At 36.7% G+C, this 25,693-nt stretch overlaps 1 protein-coding gene and 1 long non-coding RNA gene across 2 annotated transcripts in view; both read right to left on the bottom strand.

Moving 5' to 3' along the window:
* Positions 1 to 2,062: 2,062 nt before the first annotated feature.
* LOC135744295 (uncharacterized) lies at positions 2,063 to 17,639 on the bottom strand. The gene is made up of 3 exons (XR_010530710.2): positions 17,353 to 17,639; positions 11,834 to 11,908; positions 2,063 to 2,392 (listed from the first exon to the last, which is right to left on the bottom strand). It is a non-coding gene; the product is annotated as an uncharacterized lncRNA (long non-coding RNA).
* Positions 17,640 to 22,408: 4,769 nt separating this feature from the next.
* The window catches only part of mef2ca (myocyte enhancer factor 2ca), a 51,632-nt gene continuing 48,347 nt past the window's right edge, over positions 22,409 to 25,693 (bottom strand). The window contains exon 11 of the mRNA XM_065262333.2: positions 22,409 to 23,722. Coding sequence (XP_065118405.1) covers positions 23,353 to 23,722 — 370 coding nt within the window. The 3' untranslated portion in view covers positions 22,409 to 23,352. The remainder of the gene's footprint in view (positions 23,723 to 25,693) is intronic.

Here is a 25,693-nt window from a genome sequence, read left to right as displayed (position 1 = left end):
TGTAGTTTACTTTGAGAAAGTGTCAAAATGAAGATAACATTAGCAGATAAACATTTCCAATTTTGCAATATGAACCTACATTACTATGAAAAAGGCACAAATTCTCAATATGGCCGCTCTGGTTACGGAAGTCCCGCCTTCCAGTTAAAAGAACCAATCATGAATCTATAAAGACTGATGATTTTCTGTGGGAGAGGTCTTATGAAGCATTTGTCAACCTGTGTGCATGCACAATAGCTGAAACGACTTTGAAAAAGGTGTTTTCTAGCACAGTTTGAGCTTCAGAAACAAAAGTTATGGTACAGTAGAAGTCAGGTTGAATTGTTGGTCAGAAGTATGTTGTTTAATTGTGATATCTGTCTGTCACTAAGTAGATAATATTTGAGAGGCGTTGCTAACATGGTCGCCTAGTGGTGCAACTTCCCTAAAGGGACTTTAGTTGTTCACATGGTCATATATAAATATTTGCCTCCTTCTTCCTTTAATTATTAATACCGAGCTGTGATGCAAACTAAAAACTATTTTGGCTGGTATTTTCCACTTCCTGATTCAACAGGAAATCCATCATCACTTTGCATAAGGTCTTTGAACTAGTAAAACAGGAACAATCTTACAGTAGCTTTAAGTATAATGATGGCCATTGGCTATGAATATCCCAATGAAATAGGTTATTTTCATATAAGCCACTCATGCACACTGATGATATACCTTATAATTTTTTACATGTATGGGCCATGTAGATCATGATGATAAGATTCACATGCGCACATACAGTATTTGTTTTTTTTCTTATAAACAATATTGCAATAGTGGAGACTGTATTGACTTCTAATTATAGAGTGTTTATACTTTGGTCACCATAATACACTCTTAGAAATGAAGGTAAAAGAAGGTACAAAAGTTGTACCTAAAAGGTGCATATTGGTACCTCAAAGGTACACATTGGTACCTAATGGTGCTTTTCCATTGCATAGTACCCCACGGTTTGGTTTGGTTTGGTTTGGGTCAGGTTGGGTCAGCTCACCTAACTTTGGCTTGGTTAGCTTTTCCATTGAGTTTAGTAACACTTCGAAGTGGGAGGGATTATAGGCGTGTCGTTATATTTGCGCTGCCTACTGCTGCGACAAGTGAGGGCGTTGTTGGAATGCTAAACATTCACATACATCCATTTAACATTATTTCTCAGTCCGCCACAAAATTAAAATTGGCCACCACAAATAGATGTTTACACATCGCATTTATCATTACCTCTGACTCGCATGACAGTTTCTGTACAGACACCGGTGGCATCAGTCGATGTGCATTCAAGTTGCATTTAAGCGGACGTTGCGAATGTGCTGGCACAAACTTCAAGTCTCGAAAAAAACTAGTATGGTGTTCCTGATTCTCAACCTGTGGATGTTTTTCATTGCTAAAAAGGAGTTTGGGAACTTATAGCAGAGCACAGATGACAACAGGTTTACTCGAGACAGTGCAGGCTTGCATGAAGGTAAAGCTAATCTTTTACATTTAGCGATGACGCTGGTAGTGACGATTCTCTCAGACCAATCAGTGATCTACTGTGTTTGAGCATCATGTTTTGGTATCAGCTCGGATCTATTGGAACCCCAACTGAGGTGGTACTAAAAAAGTAACAGGTAATACATACTGCACCCAGTGGAAAAGCCCCCAAAAGTAAGCCGACCCAAACAAAACCGTGGGGTACTATGCAATAGAAAAGCCCCATTAGAGATACATACTGTTTCCTCCAAGGTACATATCTGTACGGTAAATATTAGGACCTTTTTAAAAGGTACCAGCCCAGTGACAACTTTTTTACCATTTTTTTTTCAGAGAATGTAATCATCACACTTTGACTTTTATTCTGTACAGACTGTATATTGTATGTTGCATTTTTAGTTTGATTTATAGGCCATTTCCTTCATGGGGTCCAAAAATGTGCCCACAGGGTCAAAAATACTGATATATTCCTGTCTTTGTGGGATATATTGGGTTTACCAGGTACACACACACACACACACACACACACACACACACACACACAGAGAGAGAGAGAGATAACAGTAACCATGAAGACAAAATTATTTTAATCAAACATCAATATTTATTTAAACAGAAAAAAACAAAAATGTAGCCATGGAAATATTTTATATATTATATTATATTATATTATATTATATTATATTATATTATATTATATTATATTATATTATATTATATTATATTATATTATATTATATTATATTATATTCTTGAATCATCTGAATCTATCAGGACTCTCACAAATATTTAGATGTTGAGTTGTGAGTTTTTTATCATAGCGACAGATGAATATCCAGATCAGATCCTTCCCATGATTCCTTGAGCTCGTCCTTCAATCATTCTGCCACTCCTACAAAGAAAAAAATAACGACACGTTAAACATACAGTACAAACATTTGCACAGTTAAAGACTTTTTTCATGTTTAATTGCTATTTTTGGGTCCCCAGTGCTTTCATCAGTCTAGAAAATGTGAATAAGATCAACCCAGTAACTTAGTTTTGGTAAACCATTGTCCACAAGCATGTGAAATAATAGGTAATTGAAATTTGGCTCCCCTGGTGATGTCAGAAGGGGATCTTATTATAATAATACCACCCCTTAATCTGCACTATCCAACCACAGCACTGCCATTTAGTGCAGAGATCAGCTCATTTGCATTTAAAAGGACACACCTACAAAGTGACAATTTTAACTTATTTTATAAATTATCCATATAATATTTTGAGCTAAAACTTCACACATGTACTCTGGGGACACCAAAGATTTATTTGACATCTTAAAAAAGTCATCTTATCATCATTGACATCTTGTGAAATGTCCCCTTTAAGTACATGTACTCCTCTACTTTTATCAAGTCATTTTTTACCCTATAAAAATAACCAACCAAGAGCTGTATGAGTAAAGATGCTCATCATGGCAAAATTCCTGAAGTTCTGTCATCCACTTCCGTACAAGACAGATATGTGCCTGTCAGACCAGCATAGATTTTCATTTTCTAGTTTCGTTCTTTGGTTTCTCTCTCCTGTTAGATTTTTCTCCTGCTTAATTTGTTCTTCGTGAATGTCCGGTTGGCCTGTGGCTATAGGAAATTTCCTCGTACCGTTTTATGAGATGCGGAAATGTTCGTTTCTACGTGAAATTAACCCATCATTGATCACGACGCTGACTTTATGTTCTCATTTTTATGATTATAAATGATTACAGCACTAATGGCTCTCATGGATGTAATATAAAGTGTGTGTGTATGATATAAATATAATGTGTGTCTATAGTAAAGAAAAGAGTACAGTATATTCATTTCAAGGGCAACCGTGTTCCTCAAATGCCTGCAGTGCATAACACATTGAAAGGTATTAGTTACATTTTTTTTGTTCAGGTATGCTATTTTTAGTATTTTTTGTAAAGTGTTATTGTGTTAGAAGGTGTCAGACGTTTAGCTTTCACATGCCTTCGCCACCAAACCACAGTTGTCCTTTCATTAGAGAGCGAGATGCAAGCTCACCATGTGATTTTGTGTGTATATCAATCCCCAAAGCAGTTTGGTTTATTATTAAAACAAATTATTATTGTATCATCTCTGTATATAACATGAATTACGAAGTGCTAGCGGCCTCTCTGTGTTTGTCAGGTCCTTGCTTGCTTGTTGATCAATGCATTGAGAAAGATGCAAGGTTTCTTGTATATGAGATACATATCAGATAGTATGTTCATGCGTATCCAAATGTTTGATTTGAGACTTTTCTTTTATATTTTTTATAATGAACACAGGTTAGACATATCAAGGCCAAATTTTAAAGAATAAATGAGCGTCAAGTGTTACAAATATACTGACGCTTTTCAACTGTAGTTAAAGTTATCAAATAAATAAAGAGTCACTTAAAGTAAATACATAATAAATAGAGATGCAAACAAAAAGCTCTTATATATTTAGTTAAAAGATAAAACTGCATTGTTTACTTTACATTTAACTGTTTATTTTAAATCAAAAATAGCGCTTTTTTATGCGGAGGGCCTTTGGTGAAGCTTCTACCACGAATCGCCTTTTCGCTTGGAGAAATCAATTGATCACAGTCCAAAAGCATCAAATAAATTACCAGCGGCCAATGTTTTATGTTTCTGTTTATCTTCTAAACTTTATATTTGCATACGCACACATCTCCTACGCAAGCCTCTGCGACTGTAAAGATAATTTAATGTATCAATTATTCTTATGCTAATGAAGGTTACAGTTTCCCATGCTCAGTATCACAGATGGCAACAGAACCTCACGTGCATCTTCTGTTCATTTTGTGAGCCTCACAGCTTCAAACAAAGCCCAACACAACTGAGCAACAATATTTGCATACTATTGTCCACCTTAATCCAGCATATCGCATACAGCAATGATGTTGTGTACCAGCACACCCGTTTTACTACACACAACATTGTTTTTCAGATCACTCTTGCAATGACTTGACTATTTAAGATGTAGTTATTTTGTGCTATTTATCTTATATGGATAGTTATTTGGTAACACTTTAGTATAAGGTTTTATTTGTTAACATTAGTTCATGCATTAGCTAACAATGACCACTTTAACAGCATTTATTACTCTTAGTTCATGTTAAAGGAAAACACCACTGTTTTTTTATATTTTGCTATGTTTTTACCTCAACTGAGATGAATTAATACATACCTGTCTTTTTTCAATGCGTGCACTTAATCTTTCTACAGCGCGTCGTAAATGTGTTAGCATTTAGCCTAGCCCCATTCATTCCTTAGGATCCAAACAGTGATGAATTTAGAAGCAACCAAACACTTCAATGTTTTCCCTATTTAAAGACTGTTACACGAGTGACACAAAACAAAACTTGTAGTTTTTGTAAGCGGATAAAAATGAGTTTTATAGTAACATTGACAGAAGTTTGAGCGAGAAAAGGGAGTACAATGTAGTTCTATTTTTTTTATCCGCTTAAAAAATTGCCACGTTTTTATTTTGTGCCACCATACTTACTCATGTAACAGTCTTTAAATAAGGAAAACATTGAAGTGTTTGGATTCTTCTAAATTTATCCCTGTTTGGATCCTAAGGAATGAATGGGGCTATGCTAAATCCTAACACATTCACGACGCGCTGTACAAAGATTAATTGCACGCTTTGAAAAAAGATAGGGATGTATTAATTCGTCTAAGTTGAGGTAAGAACATAGTAAAATATTGAAAAATGGTGGTGTTTTCCTTTCATTTCAGTAGGGATGCACCGAATGGTCGGCAACCAAAACTATTCGGCCGAAAATTGCTAAAATACCATTTTTCTCTGAAACTTAAAATGCGCCTACGCTATTTGATCGTGTCATCAAAAACAACCCAGTTACCACACCTTGAACATTGGGGGGACCCAAACATTCAGGGCTATATGTACCGTATGTATATCAAAAACATTAAATATTGTGGAGGGGAAAATTTGCCTGTATCTAATTATTGGGAGGGGGGCATGTCTATTGTTGTAAACTCAATGTCTATTGTGGTTACGCCCATTTTAAAAATTTTAATGTTGTTGGTCGGTTAAATTTAATCTGTCTTTTTAATTATTCAAACACTACAAAATGTTTTTTTTTGCTATTTAAAACCGAATAGTTTGTTTCATTTGTTGCATCCCTAAAAAAAAAAAGTTGTAACAGTTGACTTTATGTTAATTTTATTGGCATTGACAAAGATTAATTCATGCTGAAAATCTCAACGCTATCTCATGGCAATTTGTACATACTGTATTTTACGAGGTGGCTAATTCGTATTAATTCATACGACCACATTTGTACATTTTGTACGATTTGCTTTTGTCGTGTTGTTGGGGTTAGGGGTGGGATTTTGTTATTGGTTTGAATTCATACAAAATAGCCATGTTGTTAAATACGTTATAAATTCATGTAAACTAATGCCTTTACTAATGTTAACGAATACAACCTTATTGTAAAATGTTGTTATTTTTGTTATTTATTAAATTTGATTAACATTTTAATACGTTTTGTTATGATCATTGTATCCAGACATTATTTTAAAGAGAAAGATAATAATAATAATTGATCATTTTCATCTTTTGTCCCTGACTTCTATTTGTTCTGGTTTTGCTGTGTTACTTCCAAAATCGAATGTGAAAAATTCCTAGTACTATACCTCATATCACCAACTTTACATCAATTTATTTTCAAGTTGTAAATTCGACTTTAAGTGCATTTCTGTTGCTATTATTTTAAGGAATGATCAAATGAGTTGAACAGATCTGTCATAAACAACAGGCTTCTAAACTATGATGGGGTCATATAGTCATCATCACACTTTATTCTGCTGTTTGCGTCACATTTTGGTGTGACCACTGTAACTCGCCGTACACCAAGTTCAGCTAAGCTCATATTAAGCCATTAGTGAGAGTATTATCTGAAACCAACCAACCTCAAAATTCTTTTAACAATGAAGCTAATCACAAATCACAGCACAGACGTCTCTTACTCTCAGCTCCGTCCCATCCTAATAGCTCGGGGTGGCAGATGCTTCCCCTTTTCCCATTTCACACAGTAGCTGAAATTTATCCCCACAAGAACGCCAAGTTTTACACCCAAGGTGCTGTCGGGGTGAGATAACAGATATGGCACACAATGAAGCAATAGTAGGAGCGTCCATTTTCCCACATGCAAAATACTGGATGAATACCGGATCAGAAATATCTTAGATTTTAAAACGAACAAAAGACCCCCATTTTCGGCACATACATGCTCATTAAACGGACGTATAGAGGCTGTGTCATTACGACTTAAGGAGAGATTTCATGTCGGCTGTGTCTTACTATTATGTAAAATTAGGCGGTCGCGGGAACAGCAAGATGAAAGTGTTTGGGGGGAAATTATCCTTGCGCCAAACTTGCCGCTTTCTAATTACAGTAACATTTTCCTTCCTTCACGGGAGGGCCACAAAGTGTCAGATGAATCTCTCTCTCTCTCTCTCTCTGATTTCTGCTGGACTATACATGTATCATACCCATCTAAATTTAATGGATATTATAGCTGCAATACAAACCAGATGTCTGTTTTCCCTCATTATTATTATTATTTTTTTTTTTAATATATATGTTGAAATAAACTTAACCAATGAATATTTATATGACGGTCTAATTGAACGACAGCTATCTATTTTCTTTGTTTTAAACAAATAAACATAAACTGTTTTTTCAAATTAGCATCTTTTTGAACTTGATCAAATTTATAGTTAGTCACATCATTTCATGTCTTTGATTTTTTATAAATGGGGCGCCAACAGCTAATAGATAAAATCGATAATGACATTCGTTGTGAACGAATGAGTAAATTAATCTGTGACAAAATTTCCTCAGCACATCCCTAATGACTCATTTAATTTTGTTTATTTATATTTTGAAGATTTAAAGATGTTTTACTACTTAAAAGCTGCACAAACTTTTATTTATTTCATTTAGCTATAAGTGAAAAATCAAATTGAGTAAATATTTATGTTTTTATCCGTTTAGTCGATTAATCGAAAAATAATCGACCGATGAATCACCTGAATTGATCAAATCTATAAAAATCGATAATGACATTCATTGTCAACGAATTTCATTAGCGATTAGTTGGTCTGTGACGTCACATGCTCACGCACCACCGTCAAGTTAATTAATCTGTGGCAAAATTTCCTTAGCACATCCATAAAGACTCATTTTGACTCATATTCTTAAAATATCTAAAATATTATATTAGTAAAACTCTGTACTAGGGGCTTTTGCACTTTTCTACACGTGAATACCCTAATTAAGTGCCTTATTTAGCTATAAGTGAAAAATCAGTGAATAAATATTTATGTTTTTATCCGATTAATCGAAAAAATAATCGCCTGATTAATCGATTATGAAAAAATAGATATAAGCTTAGTATTCCAAAAAGCACTTTATTCACTCTCGCCCATATGATTTCTTTCATCTGTGAAGCAAAAAATGCAGAATTTAAGCGACCGACAGCATCAGTCATAGTTCATAAAGAGTCAGTGAAAGTGAAGCTGTCAGTCCCTATAACATTCTGCCTTACATCTCGTTTTGTGTTTTACAGAAGAAAAAAATCATAGGGATTTGAAACAACACCCGAGTGAATTAAATGACAGATCTTTTGAGATCTTTTCAGGTGACTTTAAGCAAACCTGTGACAGGTGCAGGGGAATATGCTTACAGACAAATTCTGATCAGACAGCTATGATTTTTATAATTATTGTCATATTATTTGATGCGCAATTTGATGCTTTTCACCTACACTATCTGACATATTGATACAGGACAAAGATGGCTCTCTAACTGACATTCTGTCATTCTGTCCTGTCGCAAACCTTTACCTTCTCCCGAACGAGTCTTTCGCGAGCCTTTGACGTGAAGATGTCATGACAGGCCTGGCCTTTTTCTCCTTCTCCTAGCCCGTGGCCAAAAGGCTTTGTGGCACAGGGACTGTGAGAGCCCTGCGTCTCCCCCTCCGCCCGGCTTTACCCCTCCGGTTCCCATCCGCTTCCGAAGCCCTTAACAGCTCGAGCCGAGAGCTTGAAACCCCCCAGCACACCCTAATGAGAGACCCGGGGACAATGCTGGTATTGTTTGGTACCTCAGTCCAAGAACAATGGATGTTTACCCAAGCAGTTGTCCGGCCCAAACTCAGCCGTTGATTACTGTTGGGTCTCCTGATTAACTTTGCTCCTCGCTCCGGCACAATGAGCCCTTTGACTGGGCCACCCCGAGCCCCCTCCGATTTGTCTTCCCTTTCCATTGACACTCCTAATGCAGAACTCCATCATGGGACCTGAGAGAGAGCACCGTCTCACGTACAGCTGAAATATCCACTTAATCGCTACGGCGGAAATGCATTAACAGATGACAAAGAGCTGTCCTTTCCTGTCGGATTTGCGTGGATGTGTTCGCGAATCTGTTTACAAAATTACGTCTTATCGATGTTTCGGCAAATATGTGCCGACTCGATGAATATGCATTAATAAGCTCAGGGGTCGTAATTCTTGCTAATATGAGATAATGCTTGTGGGAGAAAATGTATGCCTACATAGTAGTGTACTTTGTTATTCAGTGCATCTTTAAAAGATAAACCATACCAAGAAACTAATCATTGGCACCAAGTATAAAAAAATGCATTTCCTAATGGAAATAAGATGTTGCATTGCTAAATAAATACTAGACAATCTGTACATGGCAACCCTCGACACTTGCATGCCTTATAGATCTTCTTTGTACCCGTTTAATACACTTAAGATCAGATAACAGCCCTAAAATGTAATATTTATGTTATTTATGAGCACTGCGCGTTACGTTGGTTACATATGTTTCTGTGCACGTAAATATTTTCATGCGCCTGCGTTCAGTCACTGATTTACATCCAGACGTTCACATAACGCATTTCAGATGTAAATCCCCGGGTGAAATGCTAAAGTAATCCTGGTATTATAGAGCATGTAAATTTTAGTCCAGCTGAGCAGCAGTTTGAACACAGACTGGCACACAGAAACCTCATGCACCCCCTTCACAACATCCATGTGCTTTTAGGACGACTCTTAATTTGTGTGCATATAAAAAAAATCATCCAATAACAAAATGTCAATGCATATAAAAACCTGCATAATGTAAAGAAGATTTAGTGAAAATATAACCTTGATATATGTGATATTGACTGGGTAAAGGCATGTCAAAGATTGAGTAAAATCAAACTTTTTCATCATTAGATTATTTGACAGGTCATAAATGTTTGCTACGCTTTGTTTCAAAATTTTGGGTTAATGCATATCGGCAAAACCTGCACCAAAATGATATACCATGTGTGTAATTTGTGCATTCATAAATGTGTGATCTATATCTAACAATTTCACTGACTACATCGGTAACACGTCACAATAAGGTTGTATTTGTTTAATGCATTAGCTAACAATGAGCTATATTTAAACAGCATTTCTTAATTTATGTTAATTTCAGTTTTTAATTAAAAAAAAATTGTAAGTGCCAATGCACAATGAACTAACATGAACAATTATATTGACATTGACTTGAAAAGCTTAAAAAATGCTGAAAATCTATATTGCCCATTGTTAGTTTAATGCATTAACCTAATGTTACCAAATACAACCCATTTAGGTATAAGTCTGGTTTGTGTTTTGTATTGGAATAACCAGTAGTGATGCAGCAGGCCGTTCGTGCCCAGCAGCATTGCGGCACACAGACGTACACCGCATGCCCCTCAACATCAATGTGCATTGGGTACAAAGCTGCTCTACATCCAGGCTTCAATATTCAGATGAGGCCCGATCAGATTAATAAATCATTAAGGGTGTCCTGGATATAACGGCCTCGTTCACACGCTCTCCGGACAGTGTGTGTCTGCTGCGAGCGATGCATTAGACATGCAAGAATGTTAATGTCGACACGCATTATAAGACGCTCGTGAGGCGTCTGTCTGCACGCTGGGCCTTTACGCATCTCGCCATATTGTGTCTGAGTGAGAAGCCCCTCTTGTCTGGATCACAAGAGCTGTTTTTTGTGTCTGTGCACGGCTTAATGTTCCAGGGGTTCACAGACGTACATGATGGACGTGAAGTCTGAATATTAATGCATGAATGTATATAGCTGATATATGTTACATTTAACATGTAAATTTTTAAAAAGTATTGATAATACATATATATATATATATATATATATATATATATACATACAGCATATAGTTTGTAAGACATTTTCTTTAAAATATATATCTCTTTATATTTTATTTTTTAATGTAAAAATTTTGGATTATTAGCACCTGTTTTTCTTTTTCTGCTCCATTCAAAGCATTTTGTATCGCGGTTTACCCGGCACTTTAAGTACACCGTGAGGGGGGATGATTGCATCACAAAGGAAAGCACCACATCCATACCCCTATTTTGGCTTTGCAATTTGCATGCATTTGCATGATTTTATTATGCACATCCCTTTTGTTCCCTGGGTGGGAACGGCGGAAAAAAAATGGAGACGTGTGAATCTATCCCACGTGCAAAAAAACACATTTACGCTTGGACACCACCAAGATAAAAAAAAGCTGAGCTGCTAATATTTGCACAGCGGTGCATATTTAGCAACAATCAGCAAGATGTTGAGAAAAACGAATGCATTTATTATTGTTTTGTTTTACCTGTGGTTGTAATTTTCATGCTGTTTTATTAGATCGTTTTGCCGTGCACACACACATTTTCATCTTCATGTAAATGCACGCTTTCATAATAATACTGATAGAAGAAACATAATCGATAAATCTTTAGGGTTTGTTAACTTCAACAGGCATCTAACAACGTGACGGTCCGATTCTGTGGGGTTGATTTGAAGAAATAGGTCAGGGGTTTAATGTTGCCTTTGGCCTGGTTTTATACCACCCTGCTTCAAACACACACATGCACACACACACACACCATCACTGATGTGTCTTTAACATTTCTTAAAAGCATGCTAATTCTAGTGCAATGGGTCATGATGCTGTAAACAAGCATAGATGTGTGAAAATTTCTTTACAAAATCCCTTTTTGTGCCTTTTCCCGGTTTGCTTGCCTTATTTCTTGATTTTAAAATGGACCTGTGCATGCATGTCATTACGCTAAGCTTTGTGCATATAGATTTTGTTTTTCAATGCACTCGCCAAAACAAATCTAAATATTTTTATTTACAAGCGTGCATGCATGTCTATGAATGATCCACAGAGAATACACATCTCTGTTTTTACCCTGTGGCATTGCACTCACCTCGAGTTACATCAGCCTCGTGAGGCAACACTGCCTTCGCATCCTCCTGCGGGCGAGTCAGAGATTCAGCGGCCCCTAACACACACACACACACACACACACACACACACAGAGAGAGAGAAAGAGAGAGATTTCAGATTACACTGAGAATAAAAGCAGATTATTACATCCACTGTTCACTACTTTAGATTTTAGGCTAAATGGATTGGGTACATGTAGTGACCTATCTGGTTTTTAATATAGAGATATCATTTATATGTTTGCATGATCAAATATGTAATTGTATTCATGCATTATAATCTCATAGACATGAGTAAAGCTCTTGTACTTTTAACATGCAATATAGTTTGACGTCTAAAGCAGTGTTTCTCAATCAGGGGGCCACAGTGGGGCCTTAACAAATTTCTAAATTGTTCACTATAGGATAAAACAAGCAAATTTTTAAACAAATATATATATATATATATATCTGTCTTGCCATGCTGTAGGATATCTTATTTGGTAGAAATCGTGAATGGGGGGCCTTCAAATATTGTTGTGGGCAATATGGATCCAAGTCAATGGAATAAGCGTTAATGCAAAATGAATTAATGCATAAATGCTCACCAAGATGGGTTACACGAGTGTTGGAGTGTCAACGGCACATTATATCGCATGAATATCTTCAATGTGAATTAATAATTAATTGCGTTTTTCTTGCCCGCCATTAATCAGTAATTCCACCGCTCGTTTCGTATGCATACCATCAATGTGATATTTCAAAAGTAATCCGGACTCTTATTGTGCTGTGAAATGTTGGGCATGTTTGAATGCGTGCATGAAAAGCCACTTCGAGACTTGACAAAAATGAATGCATTTGATGTACGTTTCAATGATTGGTCAAAATGCACGATGTTTATTTGTCGTCGTTCAATTTCAGCACCGAAGAGCAGACGCAGACGCCACGCCGCAAACGAGGCCTTTGTGATATTTTCAAGTGTTTTTTACACGTCGAATCAAAACACGAGGCTCGGGACGTTCATCAAAACCAGATCTCCTGAGAATCTGCAGGCTGTGTGATTACCACCAATCAGACGCTGGAGCTCAGGGTGCTAAACCAATGAAAACGGTGCTAATTAGAAAATTGGTATTCATGGTAACGGGCAGTCATTGTGCTGTGACATATGCAAAGCGCGCAATGTGTGTGTGCCAGCAGACATTTTGGGATTGCCCTCTCAGTCTCCGCTGCCAAAGCCTTAAGATGGTGGCAAACAGGAGACACTGCATCTACGGTGGACAATGACGTGCTTGGAGATGCCCGAGTATTGGGAATTAAAATGAGCGTACTTTATTCAGCATGTAGATCAGGATTGTTTACTTTTTTCAAAAGATAATGATTTTATATTTGATTTTCTGATTGATCATTTTTCATTTATAGACCATTTCTGCTATGCATCAAGGATTAAAATAAAAGATTTGCTTTCAATGATAACATTCTCTGCCCACAACAAAAGAGGAAAGCAGGCCTTTATGTCTCTCCATCAAAATCCTAAAGTCTCTCAGGAAATCTTGATTTTATTAATGACCCGACTCAACATTTATTAAGTCCAAGTCATTTGCTAGTCTCACTATCAGCTGTTGTTACCCGCGGTCATAAACAAACTTAATAAAAAAACATCAATGTTGTAAAACATATATTTGCATTATTCCTTAATTTTGATACCCGATTGATGTGTCCATATGACTATAATTAACACAAAGGACTGAAACTAAAATATTGTAACACATGGTTTTTCTCATTACATTTATTGCAGCCAAGAAGACACACTGGCACCTTCGGCCCATATGGAGACGGCTCGCCTCATCATCTCCATGGAAACTCCAATCACCGCACGATCTCATCGCACATGACGGCTTCGCCAAAAGGAGGTGGGCACATCATAACCCAAGCTTTAGGTTAATTAACCGAAATTCATTGTGAACGTCTGCCTCTCACTGCTAAATGATTTACGGCATCTTTACGTTGAGGTGTCGGAACGGTGCGCGGACAAAGTGGCATAATTTCAGTGATTATATTTTTGCGTGAACACCAAAGTCATTCATTACTGCTTATTATGGTCAATGGGGGATTTTTTGGACCAAGGGTCCTCACAGTGGGGCTGTGAGATGTCTGGCAGGTAGCAGGCAGAGCGCTCTAAATGATGAATTTTGTATTTTGTCACAGAGGTCGTTATATTTCGTTGTAATGCCAGGTATTTCACATCCACCTCGTACAGTAGCTATAGAGTTTTTAAACGGATATGGGATCTTCTTTAGACAGCGTACCGTATCTTTTTAACATTTTGTTTTATATTGTAAACAATAGTGGTTGTATTGCATGTTTTGTAATGAATAATACCTTTAAAAAAAAACACACACACACTTAATATTTAAATGCATTGTATGTGGCACCATACAATTTATTTACACACATAATTTGAATGCAGTGAAAGTTTCCATTAAACATCTAGGTAGGTACAGTAGGAAGCATTTTTTGTTAAACCCACGTCATCTCAACTTGACCCCATAGTGTCCAGGTTGACCTGTCTGGCCCCCTCACGAAGTTCAGGGCTCAGTGGTTCATGGTCAAATTCAAGTTCATTTTCAACACCAAACTGATTTCATATTCATTATTTTAAAACTTCAAGTCCAACATTACCACCCCTGCCTGTTAGCACACAATGTCACCAAATGTTTTCTCCATGGCTACACATGTTAAAGTATTAGCCAGTGACGTCAGAAAGTGTCATCTAAGCAGGAAATATTGCTACAATGATAAAGATTTATAAGTCTATATAGGCATATTTCTAATGTACAAGCAGCTGTTTAAATGCTGGGTGCATGTGTAAAAGAAAGAGAGACCCTAAATCTCGGCTGTGGGGTCTCTATGTTGGCCTACATCAGGATTGTTTACGAGTAGCCTGTTAATTTATTTCTTGATTTTTAACAACAGCATCCCGTTATACATTCCCATCACACACACGCTCCCCAACATCAGCCATTCACTTGCTGTCTGCTGTTCCACCCTCCACAGTGATGCAGATGAGCAGGGTGCTCTTGAGCCCCCCCTCACGAGGCTGTCTGTCATATTCTGCCCCAGACAAGACATTGCCCACTTGCCCTCGAGCGTGGGAATGGGGGTCCACGGGCGTTCACATCATCTCCCCCACGTGCGCTCGAGCGCATCAATTAACGATGAGTTTCTGTGCCAATCCGTCCCCGTTCCCTCCACCATCCCATTATGTTCCAATTATTTCATTTGAGGAGCTTCAGTAAGTCCACTGAACAGAGTCAACGATACTTCACAGACACACGTGGGTACCAAAACGCTGCACACAAACTTGAGGCTTTGTCCTTTTCGTGTACTTTATTTTTTTTATCATGCATTCTGTTATCCAAGCTTTATAATTAATATTATTACGCGTTTATAATTATTAAGCTTTTCGAGGCAATATTTCATTAAAACACAGCTACATGTATTTATAAATCCACGTTGCGATGCTGATAGAAGCGGTTTTTACTTTCGGTTATCTAGCTTTATGACGACCAGCACACTCATACAGCTAGATAACCAAAGATAACAACACGCCCCCAACCTTATGTGTCACCGGCAGCACAAGATGCGCAAAAACCCATTTGATCCAAAATTACTCCAAAGTCACCAAATGCGCGTAATTAGTTTCATGCAAAATATGGAAAGTTCCTCGGCGCGTTCCGTCCTTCATCTCGGGCTCCTGTAAAAACGAGGTCGATTGGATCCAACTTTGCTCCCGTAATTTGACAACTTCTTAATTGAAGCGCGAAGTCAAATGATGACGATCAACCTAAAAAAGACGCGAGCCTGCAACATCCATCGATATCAGAGAGAATGCGTTTATTCCAGTCTGAGGTTGGCTGGATTTACAGTGCGGTACGCATGAAATCCTGCGTATCCAGGCAAGAGAATAAACGGAAACGCAGCAAAAAACGCAAGGCGTAAAAAAGGCGTTTATCAAAGAGCAACAGCTGTATAGTAAACACGTGCCTGCTTTGTCTTTGCCTTAAAACATCGCCATTACGGGATGCGTAAAACGCGCGCAGGTTTGATCTGGAGGCATTTGGCCCGATTGCTCAGGGTAACAAAGTGCAGTTGAGCATCATGACGTCCTTATGGCACACTGCCTGTGACGTCCTCACCGATGACAGAATTGACGCACTCGGTGGGGTTTAATCCTGTGCCCCAAAAGCCGCACAAAACTCACGAGGTCAGAGGTCGTCATGAATGTAAATGTTCACTATTGGAGACGCGCACTGGTGAGAAACTTTTTTTTTGGCAGCGTTTAATTATTATTTTGGACCCATTGTACCTCTTTATTTTTTGCATTTTTAAGATAGTTTGGTCTGTCTAATCTAGAGAGTTAAAGTTAGTTTTACAAAGTTACAAAACAGATTAAATGGCATCATATCAAAAGTATGAATTAGTCTTTAAACCTTACATTTCAGAAAATGATAACAATCATGCTGGAACTTCAACATGCCTCCCAGAATTATCAAGTTACACTGAATTTAAGTATTTTTGCGCCATAAATATATTTATTTTTATGCGTTTTTGAAGAAGCAGTAGACAAAAATCACCCAGTTGCATTTACACCCTCAAATTGTGATAAGCACAAAAACATCGGAACTGAAAATAAAAAAAACTTAGTCATTACTTTTTGACCATAACAATACAAAACATTAGCCTGGTACATTTTCCTCATGCTAAATATTAAATTAGTCCTCCACACACAATCGACACATAAACATTAAGCCTTTATAAATTATTTAGATTTGTAAAATCTAAACCAGAAAATATGAATGGTTTCTTCAGACATCTGCATGGCAAAAATAAAGGCATCTTTTTCATCAGAACAAAGCTACTTTTTCCTTCAGCTTTTAAATTGACCTGTCATTCAATTAATGCTTGCCTTTAAAAATCATTTAAATCTCCTAACAGGTTGCCTATTAGTTGTTTTACAGTACTATAAAATAATACTCGTTATCAGGGATCATTTGTGGTAGCTGTTAATTTAACCATCCTGAAGCAATTAACCACTTACGTGTCCTGCGTGACGTCACGCCCAAGAGAACAATTAACACTTGTGTATCCATCATCATTTTCTGCACACTCCATACAGCCCATTGACTTAAAGGCCGATGAAACGTTTGTTAATACATTATTTATTAATATGAACCATAATGTCCTTCAGAGTATTAAAAACAGGATGTATTTTGATATGAACATATTTAAAAACGGATAATATGGTGGAAAAATAAGAAAATATGCCAAGCTTTAATTCACTATATTAGAAAGTGGACCTTTATGTTTATTAACCGACAGTTTTGCCTTTCATGCCAAGGACTCAGTTACACAAAATAATAATAATACTGTTTTTTTTTAAATCCACCAAACTAAATAAAACTGCACTACTTACATCTGACATGTAATTTAAAATAATTAATAATAGGTATAAAGTACTTACATGGTCCTTGGACTCCTCGTGGCATTAAATGATCTCATACTGTAGGTCGCCAATCATCTGGATATGAAATAGATAGACGGGCATCCTCGATAAAACATCAAATCCACGGAGTCCTTCCACGTTTTTGCTAAAGATGCATTTGGCATCATGTTTTAAAATAAATGTATTCCAACCACTTGATGTTACAAGAAGAGAAGTTTGTCATCACATACTGTAGCTGCCCGTGCGCGAGAGCAAATGCGAAGTGCAGCGCGCGCCCTGCAAGTTTGGGTGGGTTTTGGAAAAGGGGGGCATGGTCGATTCACGATCCACCCCTTCGACCTCTGCATTATGCGTGCAATGAAATTAATATTATATTGCATAAAGTTGTACAAATTTCCCTTTAGGACATTTTAAAGAGAGTTTGACAATGAGCTCTTCGTGGTACCAAATGCGATATTAATGTCACCATAGGTGAGTTAAAGTGAGTTACCTGAATTCTGACGAGTGCAAAAATGTGTGAAGAAGGATAATAGATTTGCTTGTCTGATCACACCATTTTAACATCTAATATTCTCTTTTGCGCATACGTTTATTTTTTCTATTCTTTTCTCAAATACGCATTTTTCTAAAACGTGCATGTAAAGTAAAAAATATAATCATATAGTAGACTTAAAATAGTCAAATATAATGATTTTCTTTTATTTCTACACTCATTTGATACAGGACTAGAGTGGGTCACGTTCAATGACGTAGTCTTGTTTGTTACGCGCAGCCATATTTAGATACACCGAGGAAATTAGTGATGCTCAATATGCAAATCAAGCCATAATGACTCCACCATAGACTCGAAACAATGTCTCGTCCAAAATTAGCACATTTTGCATGGGGATGGATGTTGATCAGCGAGTTTTATTTTTCTAAAGAAACCCAGATATTGTGGATTTTAATGCCGTTGGAGGAAGGACGTGGACAATGATTGTGAAAAAATTAAGGCTTGTAATGAGATGGTTGATGTGGCTTTGTGTTTGTCACCAGGCAGAATAACCATTACTGTAGATTTCCTTTCAGGAGCTCCTCTGAATTTAGGTTTTGCACTTAAAAGTTTTTTCTTCTGATGGTGAGTAGTTTGATTAAAGTAAATAATATAGCTAAATAGAAATAATGGCGCGTAACCATATTTCAGCACTTTTAACCTTTTAATATTTTTAACTAAAATGCTAAACATTAAATGTCAAGTTTTATTGTTGAACATTTTGGCATAAAAATACATTTTGTCGACCACATTCGTTTTTTAGGTCTTAACCATCAAAGTCGGGTTTTTAAACGTATTTTAATAAATATCTTCTGTTTAAACAAGATCAAGAGTGTAAAAACTGAGTATTTGATACAATAAAATGTGTAAAAACTTACCTGATCATCAATATTGATTTATAATGTGCCTTCATTGTACCTCCAGACTGAATGTGTTGAAGTCGATGGAAAATCTCATATAGATGTTGTTTTACGCATGTCTAAATTAGCTCGTTATGTAGATGCTTTGTGAGTGACACGTGAGAGATGTTTCAACAACAGTTTAAACAGTTTATGCGAAACTAATTATTGGTCACATCACAAGAGTTTATATTAAATAGAGAGATGCGCAATGGTATAATATAAAATATATTAAACAATGCTTGGCACGTTTGTATAGAGTTTGTGATGCAAAACATAGGCTAAGAAACATAATACCAGTTTAGTCATTGTGTGTTGTTTTGTTGCAGATTTTTGGACGTTCGTATTAAAGATAAAATCGTTTAACAACCATACTCCCAATCTCACCCCACCCTTTATCAGACACACAAAAATGGTTTTGTTCAAACTGAAAACCAAGCCAGTAAAATATATGCTTTAGTTTAGTGTCCCTTACTGTATTTTACTAAGATGAAATACGTTTAGTTACTCGTAGAAATGCATAATGGGGACTAAATATTTGGTTAAACAATGTGCTTAAGCTGTTCTTTTATATAACAAATATTTTTAAAACATTTCGTTTTATTCGTTTAATTTATTTTATGTAATATAAAACTTTTTGTTATATGTCAGTGCTAAGCTTTTGTATTTCGTCTATTTTTCTTTTCGACATAAATCCATTAATATATACAGGTACGAGTCAGTACACGTGTACTGTCGTCTGCAGCGACACCTGGTGGCAGTGTAAATGATATTACAACACACCACTTCTGCTTCATTATTAAACAAAATTTTACGTGTTGAATCTCTATATATAATTTATACATTTGTTGATCGACGATTATATTTCTTGCACAGTTTGGAAGATTTTGTCAGATTTGTTTTAATATTTTTAAACATGAACAAACAATTAACCACTTGCATCTCTATTACATTGCTTTAATTTAATTTAATTTTGTTCCAAATATAAACTAATTCAGTTTAACAAAATGTGTACAAGCTGAATAACTTTAGTAAATTAATAATTTTGCGGCTTTGTTTTTGGTTAAAAGATCCAATCCAATCTAAACGATATAAGTTAGTTAGGATAAAAATATTAAACGGCTGAAACATTAAACAAAAACTAAAAAGAACGTGCATAATTTTTTTTCTTTGTTTTGAGAAATGCTCAAATTAATAAAGACGATTGAATCTTTAAGCACGTAAAATCATTGAGGATTGAAACAAATACGTTGCATTGGAAATGTCGGTCGCCTATTTGATTTTGTCGTTTAATTTATAGCTCATTTGTTGAAAAAATCGGATAAAAAAATAACTCTGATAAAACAAGGATGCACATAATAGCCTATTCAAATGCATTAACGTGTTTTTACCTCAATCATATTTCTTCATGATGTGATTTCTGAATCTTATATTATTGGTCTTAGTTTAAATATGATGTACGACACATAATGACTGATTTTTAAGATTTTCATTGGATTTAATATGATGTGTGAATGTAAGAATCGATAAATTTATGTCGAAATTTGTGATAGACTGTTGTGCGAACATTAGGCTATATATCGACATATATTTTTATTCAAACAAAGTCTAAAACATTTATTTGTCCGCCTACAATTTAAGCCTACGTCCTTGTGTGAAACAAATAATATGAAATAAACACGATTTACATTTTTGAGAAAGCACCAGCTTTGTTTATATTTTACCTCTGTGATGTAAAATAATTTGTCTGATTATCTTTTCACATACATTTATTAAAGGTCTTCTGTCCAGGATCATAAAAGTCATCGTTTCTTCATATTGTGGGGTGTAAAAAAAACAATAAAGATGAAAAAGTGTTTGTTTGATCTTTGGATTAATACAGTGGTGGCCTAGTAAAATATATCTGAATATTCATTAATTTTTTATAATGTAAAATTTAATATATATATATATATATATATATATATATATATATATATATATATATATATATATATATTATTTAATAAATGAAAATATAAAATACTGTCAAGTCTAAAATTACAAACAATAAGAATTCTTGCAGATTTTTAACCCAAACTGACCTTAGATCAGACTGTGAAGTGACAGACACAAAAGTCCAAACCTTTAGAGATAACAAACTATAATTGATTTTTGATGTTGCATGCAAAATTCAAAATCATTTTGGTAGATATAAGAACAGATGTCAGACCAAATGTCATCAAACATGAAGTTAAATGAGTCTCAAGAGTTGAAGTAGATCAGGGGTGCACAAACTTTCTCTGACCAAGGGCCAAAAATCAAACCTGACTAAGGGCTGTGGGCTGAAAGTAAATGTTGCTGTGTAATATTAAAATTAAAGCCCTGAATCTCCCAATTTATAATTTTCTAATACTAAAAAAATAAATAAGCAAATATTACTCTGTTTATGCATAACTAATGCAGTTTTATTTTCAAAGGTAACTGATGTAAAAAAGAAAAAATTTTGCCAATCAATTTTAAATTTCCTTCTGTCAGTGTGTCACTGCCTCCACCTCTCCATTATTAGCCTATAGTATGCATGTACATTAAAAAAACATTTTCACTTTAATTCCTTGCATTAAATTTCAATTTTGTAATGTACAAATAAAACAAAACATGTTACATTTTAGAAAATGCTTAATTAGAAATATGACCATCAATGACATTTATCCTTTTCAGGGTTCCCACGGGTCCTTGAAAGTTTGTGAATCTGGGGAAAAAAAATTCCCAAGGCCCTGGGAAGTTTTTGAAAATATGCATGCATAAATACAGGTCATTGAAAGTGCTTGAATCTATTTTATGCAAAAAGTTTTCTATGGGGAAAAAAATCCATATTATTCCCTGTGTAGTGTAGGATTATATCATAAAAATTCTAGACTTTTTAAGCACACGTGCTAAACTGTTCGCTTTAAATACTTATATCTTCTGTATGCGAATGTTGATTCATACCAAAATGATTTTTTGCATAGTTGTGTTTGACACATGAAAACATCTCTGGTTACACCTAAGTTGTTGCCTAAGAAGGGAACGAGACGCTGCGTCTCCCTTGCCATACTTCCTGCGTCCCTGTAACGCCGTCTTTGGCAATATTTCAGATAGCGATATACTTCCTGGCTCGCGTCACCCTGTCTTTGTCGTTAAGCCTCACCATTGGTTGAATTTGATATTCATATTCAGATGCACTTACACCTGGAGGCGTCCCCAAAGTGTCACCGCAGTGACGCAGCGCGAGTTCCCTCGAAAGGGAACTGTAACAATGTATCTTAAAAGGTAACACGATGTAACCTTGCTCTCACTTGAAATGTGTCCCCACATTTAGTCCTTAAAAGGTCCTTGAATTTGAAGTTAACTAAGATGTGGGAACCCTGCCTTTTTCATTATCTCACGTGGCATGATGGGCCAAATTAAAGGTCATTGCGGGCCAACTTTGGGCACCTCTGCTGTAGATTAACAGGTGACTTGAAACACTTGAAATGAAATGGTGGACGGTAAGACCCCTGTCTTATACCAAACTAGACCAACTTTGTATTGCAACATTGAAATCACCTTTATTTGACGAACCTTTCACTATTGGTCAGATGTGAGTAAAGAATAACAATGCAAACAAACAAGTCGACGAAGGTTTAATAGTTTATATGGCTTTATTTTTGGAGCTCACACAGCTTTACCTCTCTGTTCAACATCGGCAAAGCTTGAAATCACATTATGACTCGTGGTCAACAGGTAGCAACAAATGCTCTGCATTTTTATGAAAATATAAGCAAAATGTATAGTACATCTTTTCCACCGGGGATTTAGGCAATGCATGGCCCAGAGAACGTTAAAGTTGTTAACATGGCTCTTAGATCTAAATATGAACAACATTTACAATAGAAATTCTTTTTTTTTTTATTATCCTGATTGAATTTTTAAAGCTAAATCGTGTCTATTCCTCAGCCCCGGGCCCCTGAATAAAAGTCGTGTTAAAATGGTGCGTAATGACTCTCTCGCTCCGTTAATCGTAAATAAATCTGCAAATCCTGGCAGCTTATTTACCCGAAAGCCTCATCATCCTCTATTTACATAAATACGTTGAACCTGCAACACAACAACGTCTGTGATAACATACATTTGCGAGTTAGTGAGCACTGATCGTGAACATAAAGGCCCCGATTCGTACGGGAATATTACTTGTACAACTCGAAGCCCAAAGACACATCAATGCGTCTTTCAATAGTTTAATAATGCATTATATATATTACTGAACTAAAAAGTAGCTTTACCAAACAAGAGTACCAGACTTCTCTTTAAAATCCTGTATGCTTGTATACATACATACACACGTATGTAAAATTGCATGTTTATATTTTTGTGTTTTTGTTTTTTTCCCACACATGGCACAAGCGATGCACGTCCCTCGCCCCCAACCCCAAATCACAAACACGCCCACCCTCCCTGTTTATCCACTTATATATCGTTTTTAATACTTATTGTAGCACTCACACGCTGCAGAAACAAATATAATACTAAAGTGAAATCTCCACATAGAAAAGCCCTCCCTGACGGACGGACGGACGGACGGGCGCATCACGAGGCCCAGCTCTCGGACAGACGCATGCGTTTGACGGACGGGCTCTGCCGCTCGTCCTGAGAGGATCTCAGCAGTCCCATGGGCGAGTGGAAATCGGGGCGGTGTTCCTCGCGATCGCTGCCCTCGTACGAGCTGCCGCAGCTGCTGAGGCTGTCGACGGGGGAGCGGCCCGCGTCGTGCCGCAGGTGACCCGGCTGAGACTGTTGTTGCTGCTGTTGCTGGGGGGGTGGAGGCTGGCCGTAGATCCCCGGGGTGCCCCCCGCCCGGTCTCTGGGAGGAGAAACCGGTTCGGATTTGATGTGCAGGCTCTGATTGGACGGCAGGGAGAGGGTGGAGCTTTGACATAACTGTGCGCTGGTGCAGTTCCTGTGGGCAGAGATGAAAGACGGTTACGGGCCGGACAAAAGCATGGGGTCGCCTTCACGCTAAATAAAGGACCAAAGCTGTCACTGGGGCAGTACAAATATGTACCTTTGAAGTACTAATATGCACTCTTTAGGTACAAAGGTGTACCTTTTTAAAAAGGGTACGGTCTCAGTGACAAGTTTGTACCTTTACAAGGCTCACAGAAGAGCACAATACCAGCAATTTTAATTTGGAGAGAGTTGCATCTGCATTATTCCCCAAAATATTATTATTACTTTTGAAAGACACTTCTTATGCTGCGTTCAGACCAGCCGTGGTAGAGGCGTCAAGCGCAAGTGATTTCAGTGTTAAGTAAATGTGAAGACGTGTTGACGCACGTCTGGAGGTCTCGCAGTGCGAATGAGGCATTTAGCAAATGCGCAAGTTGAAAAATGTGAACTTTGGCGGAAAAACGCACCGCGTTAACCAATCAGGAGCTTGCTCTAGTAGTGACGTGACTACAGAAGCTCCTCCCATGACGCGAATTTCCACGTGAATGTCTTGATGACTTGAATTTCATTAGCCTATGAAGCGCGTAAACTCAATGTTCAAAAACTCAAACTAGACGCGAATTGGTCTTACCGTGGGTTCACACCAACCGCGTTTGAGGCGTCAAATTCGCATCTACCGCGCCTAGTTTGCCACTTGAACATTTTAAGTTTACTCGCTTCATTCACGAGTGAAATTCTAGTCATCGAGACATTCACGTGGAAATTCGCTTTCTGTAATCACGTCACTACTAGAGCAAGCTCATGATTGGTTAACTGGCCTGTTTTTCCGACAAAGTAAAAATTTTCCAACTCGTGCGTTTGCCACGGCAACGCTCAATTTGCGTGATTGAGGCGGAATTTCGTCTGCCGCGCTAAACGCCTCAATCGCGCCGCGAGACGCGCGTCAACACGTCTTGACATTGACTTAACATTGAAATCACTTGCGCTTGACGCCTCTACCGCGGCTGGTGGGAACGCGGCATTAAATTGGCCATATGGCAGGGGTAAAGGAACACAGTGGGGTCCAAAATGGACTTAATAATTTGTGTTATCCTGGTATGATTTGAGAATTTCCCACCCAAAAAGACATCTTGCGTGCTCCGATGGAGGCAAAATCACAGGTTTTTTTGTATAGTTAACATGCCAAATAGTTTCCAAAACCATCTAATTTTAAGCCATAACATCAGTTCCTGTACCTCGACTGGTATGGAGCAATGCAAAGATCATGGGTTCGATCCCCAGGAAACAAACATAAATACTGACAAAAATGTTAAGCTTGAATGCACTGTAAGTTGTTTTGGATAAAAAGGCATTACAAGTTAAAATGAATTAAAAGTTAACACTTTACAAAAAGGTTGTATTTGACAACATTAAAAAATGCGTTAGCTAACAATGAGCAATATATAGTTTTAGCATTTATTAATCTTTTATTCAATGTTTTATTTCATTGTGCCTTAGCTGATGTTAATACACTCTTAAAAAGGATGTGTTCAGTTTTTACACGTTTTTTTGTGTTAAGCTTTTAACACATTAAATGTCATTTTGTGTTAAAACATAAGTTGTGTAAAAAGTAACACAAAAAGATGTGTGAAAACAGAACACATCCTTTTTAAGAGTGTATTAACATTAGCTAATGCACAATGAATAAAAGATTAATAAATGCTAAAACTATTTATTGCTCATTGTTAGCTAATGCATTTATTAATGTTGACAAATACACAGAGATGGGTGGATTCTTGGACAACGCATTTACTGTGATGTCCCAGAATCAACACTAATGTGTTGTTTTTAACACATTCCTTCTAGAAGGGTAATTACATCAGTAGATTTTAAAATGTATTTAGTAAATTAACATAAACTAAGATGAATAAATGCTGTAGAAGTATTGTTTGTTATTTTTTCATGATAGCTGATGCATTAAATAATGTTAACATTTACTAAG

This window comes from Paramisgurnus dabryanus, chromosome 10 (genome assembly GCF_030506205.2).
Source record: "Paramisgurnus dabryanus chromosome 10, PD_genome_1.1, whole genome shotgun sequence".
Classification (NCBI taxonomy): domain Eukaryota; kingdom Metazoa; phylum Chordata; class Actinopteri; order Cypriniformes; family Cobitidae; genus Paramisgurnus; species Paramisgurnus dabryanus.
Note: the sequence above shows the minus strand (reverse complement) of the source record. Positions and strands in the feature narration are given on the sequence as shown.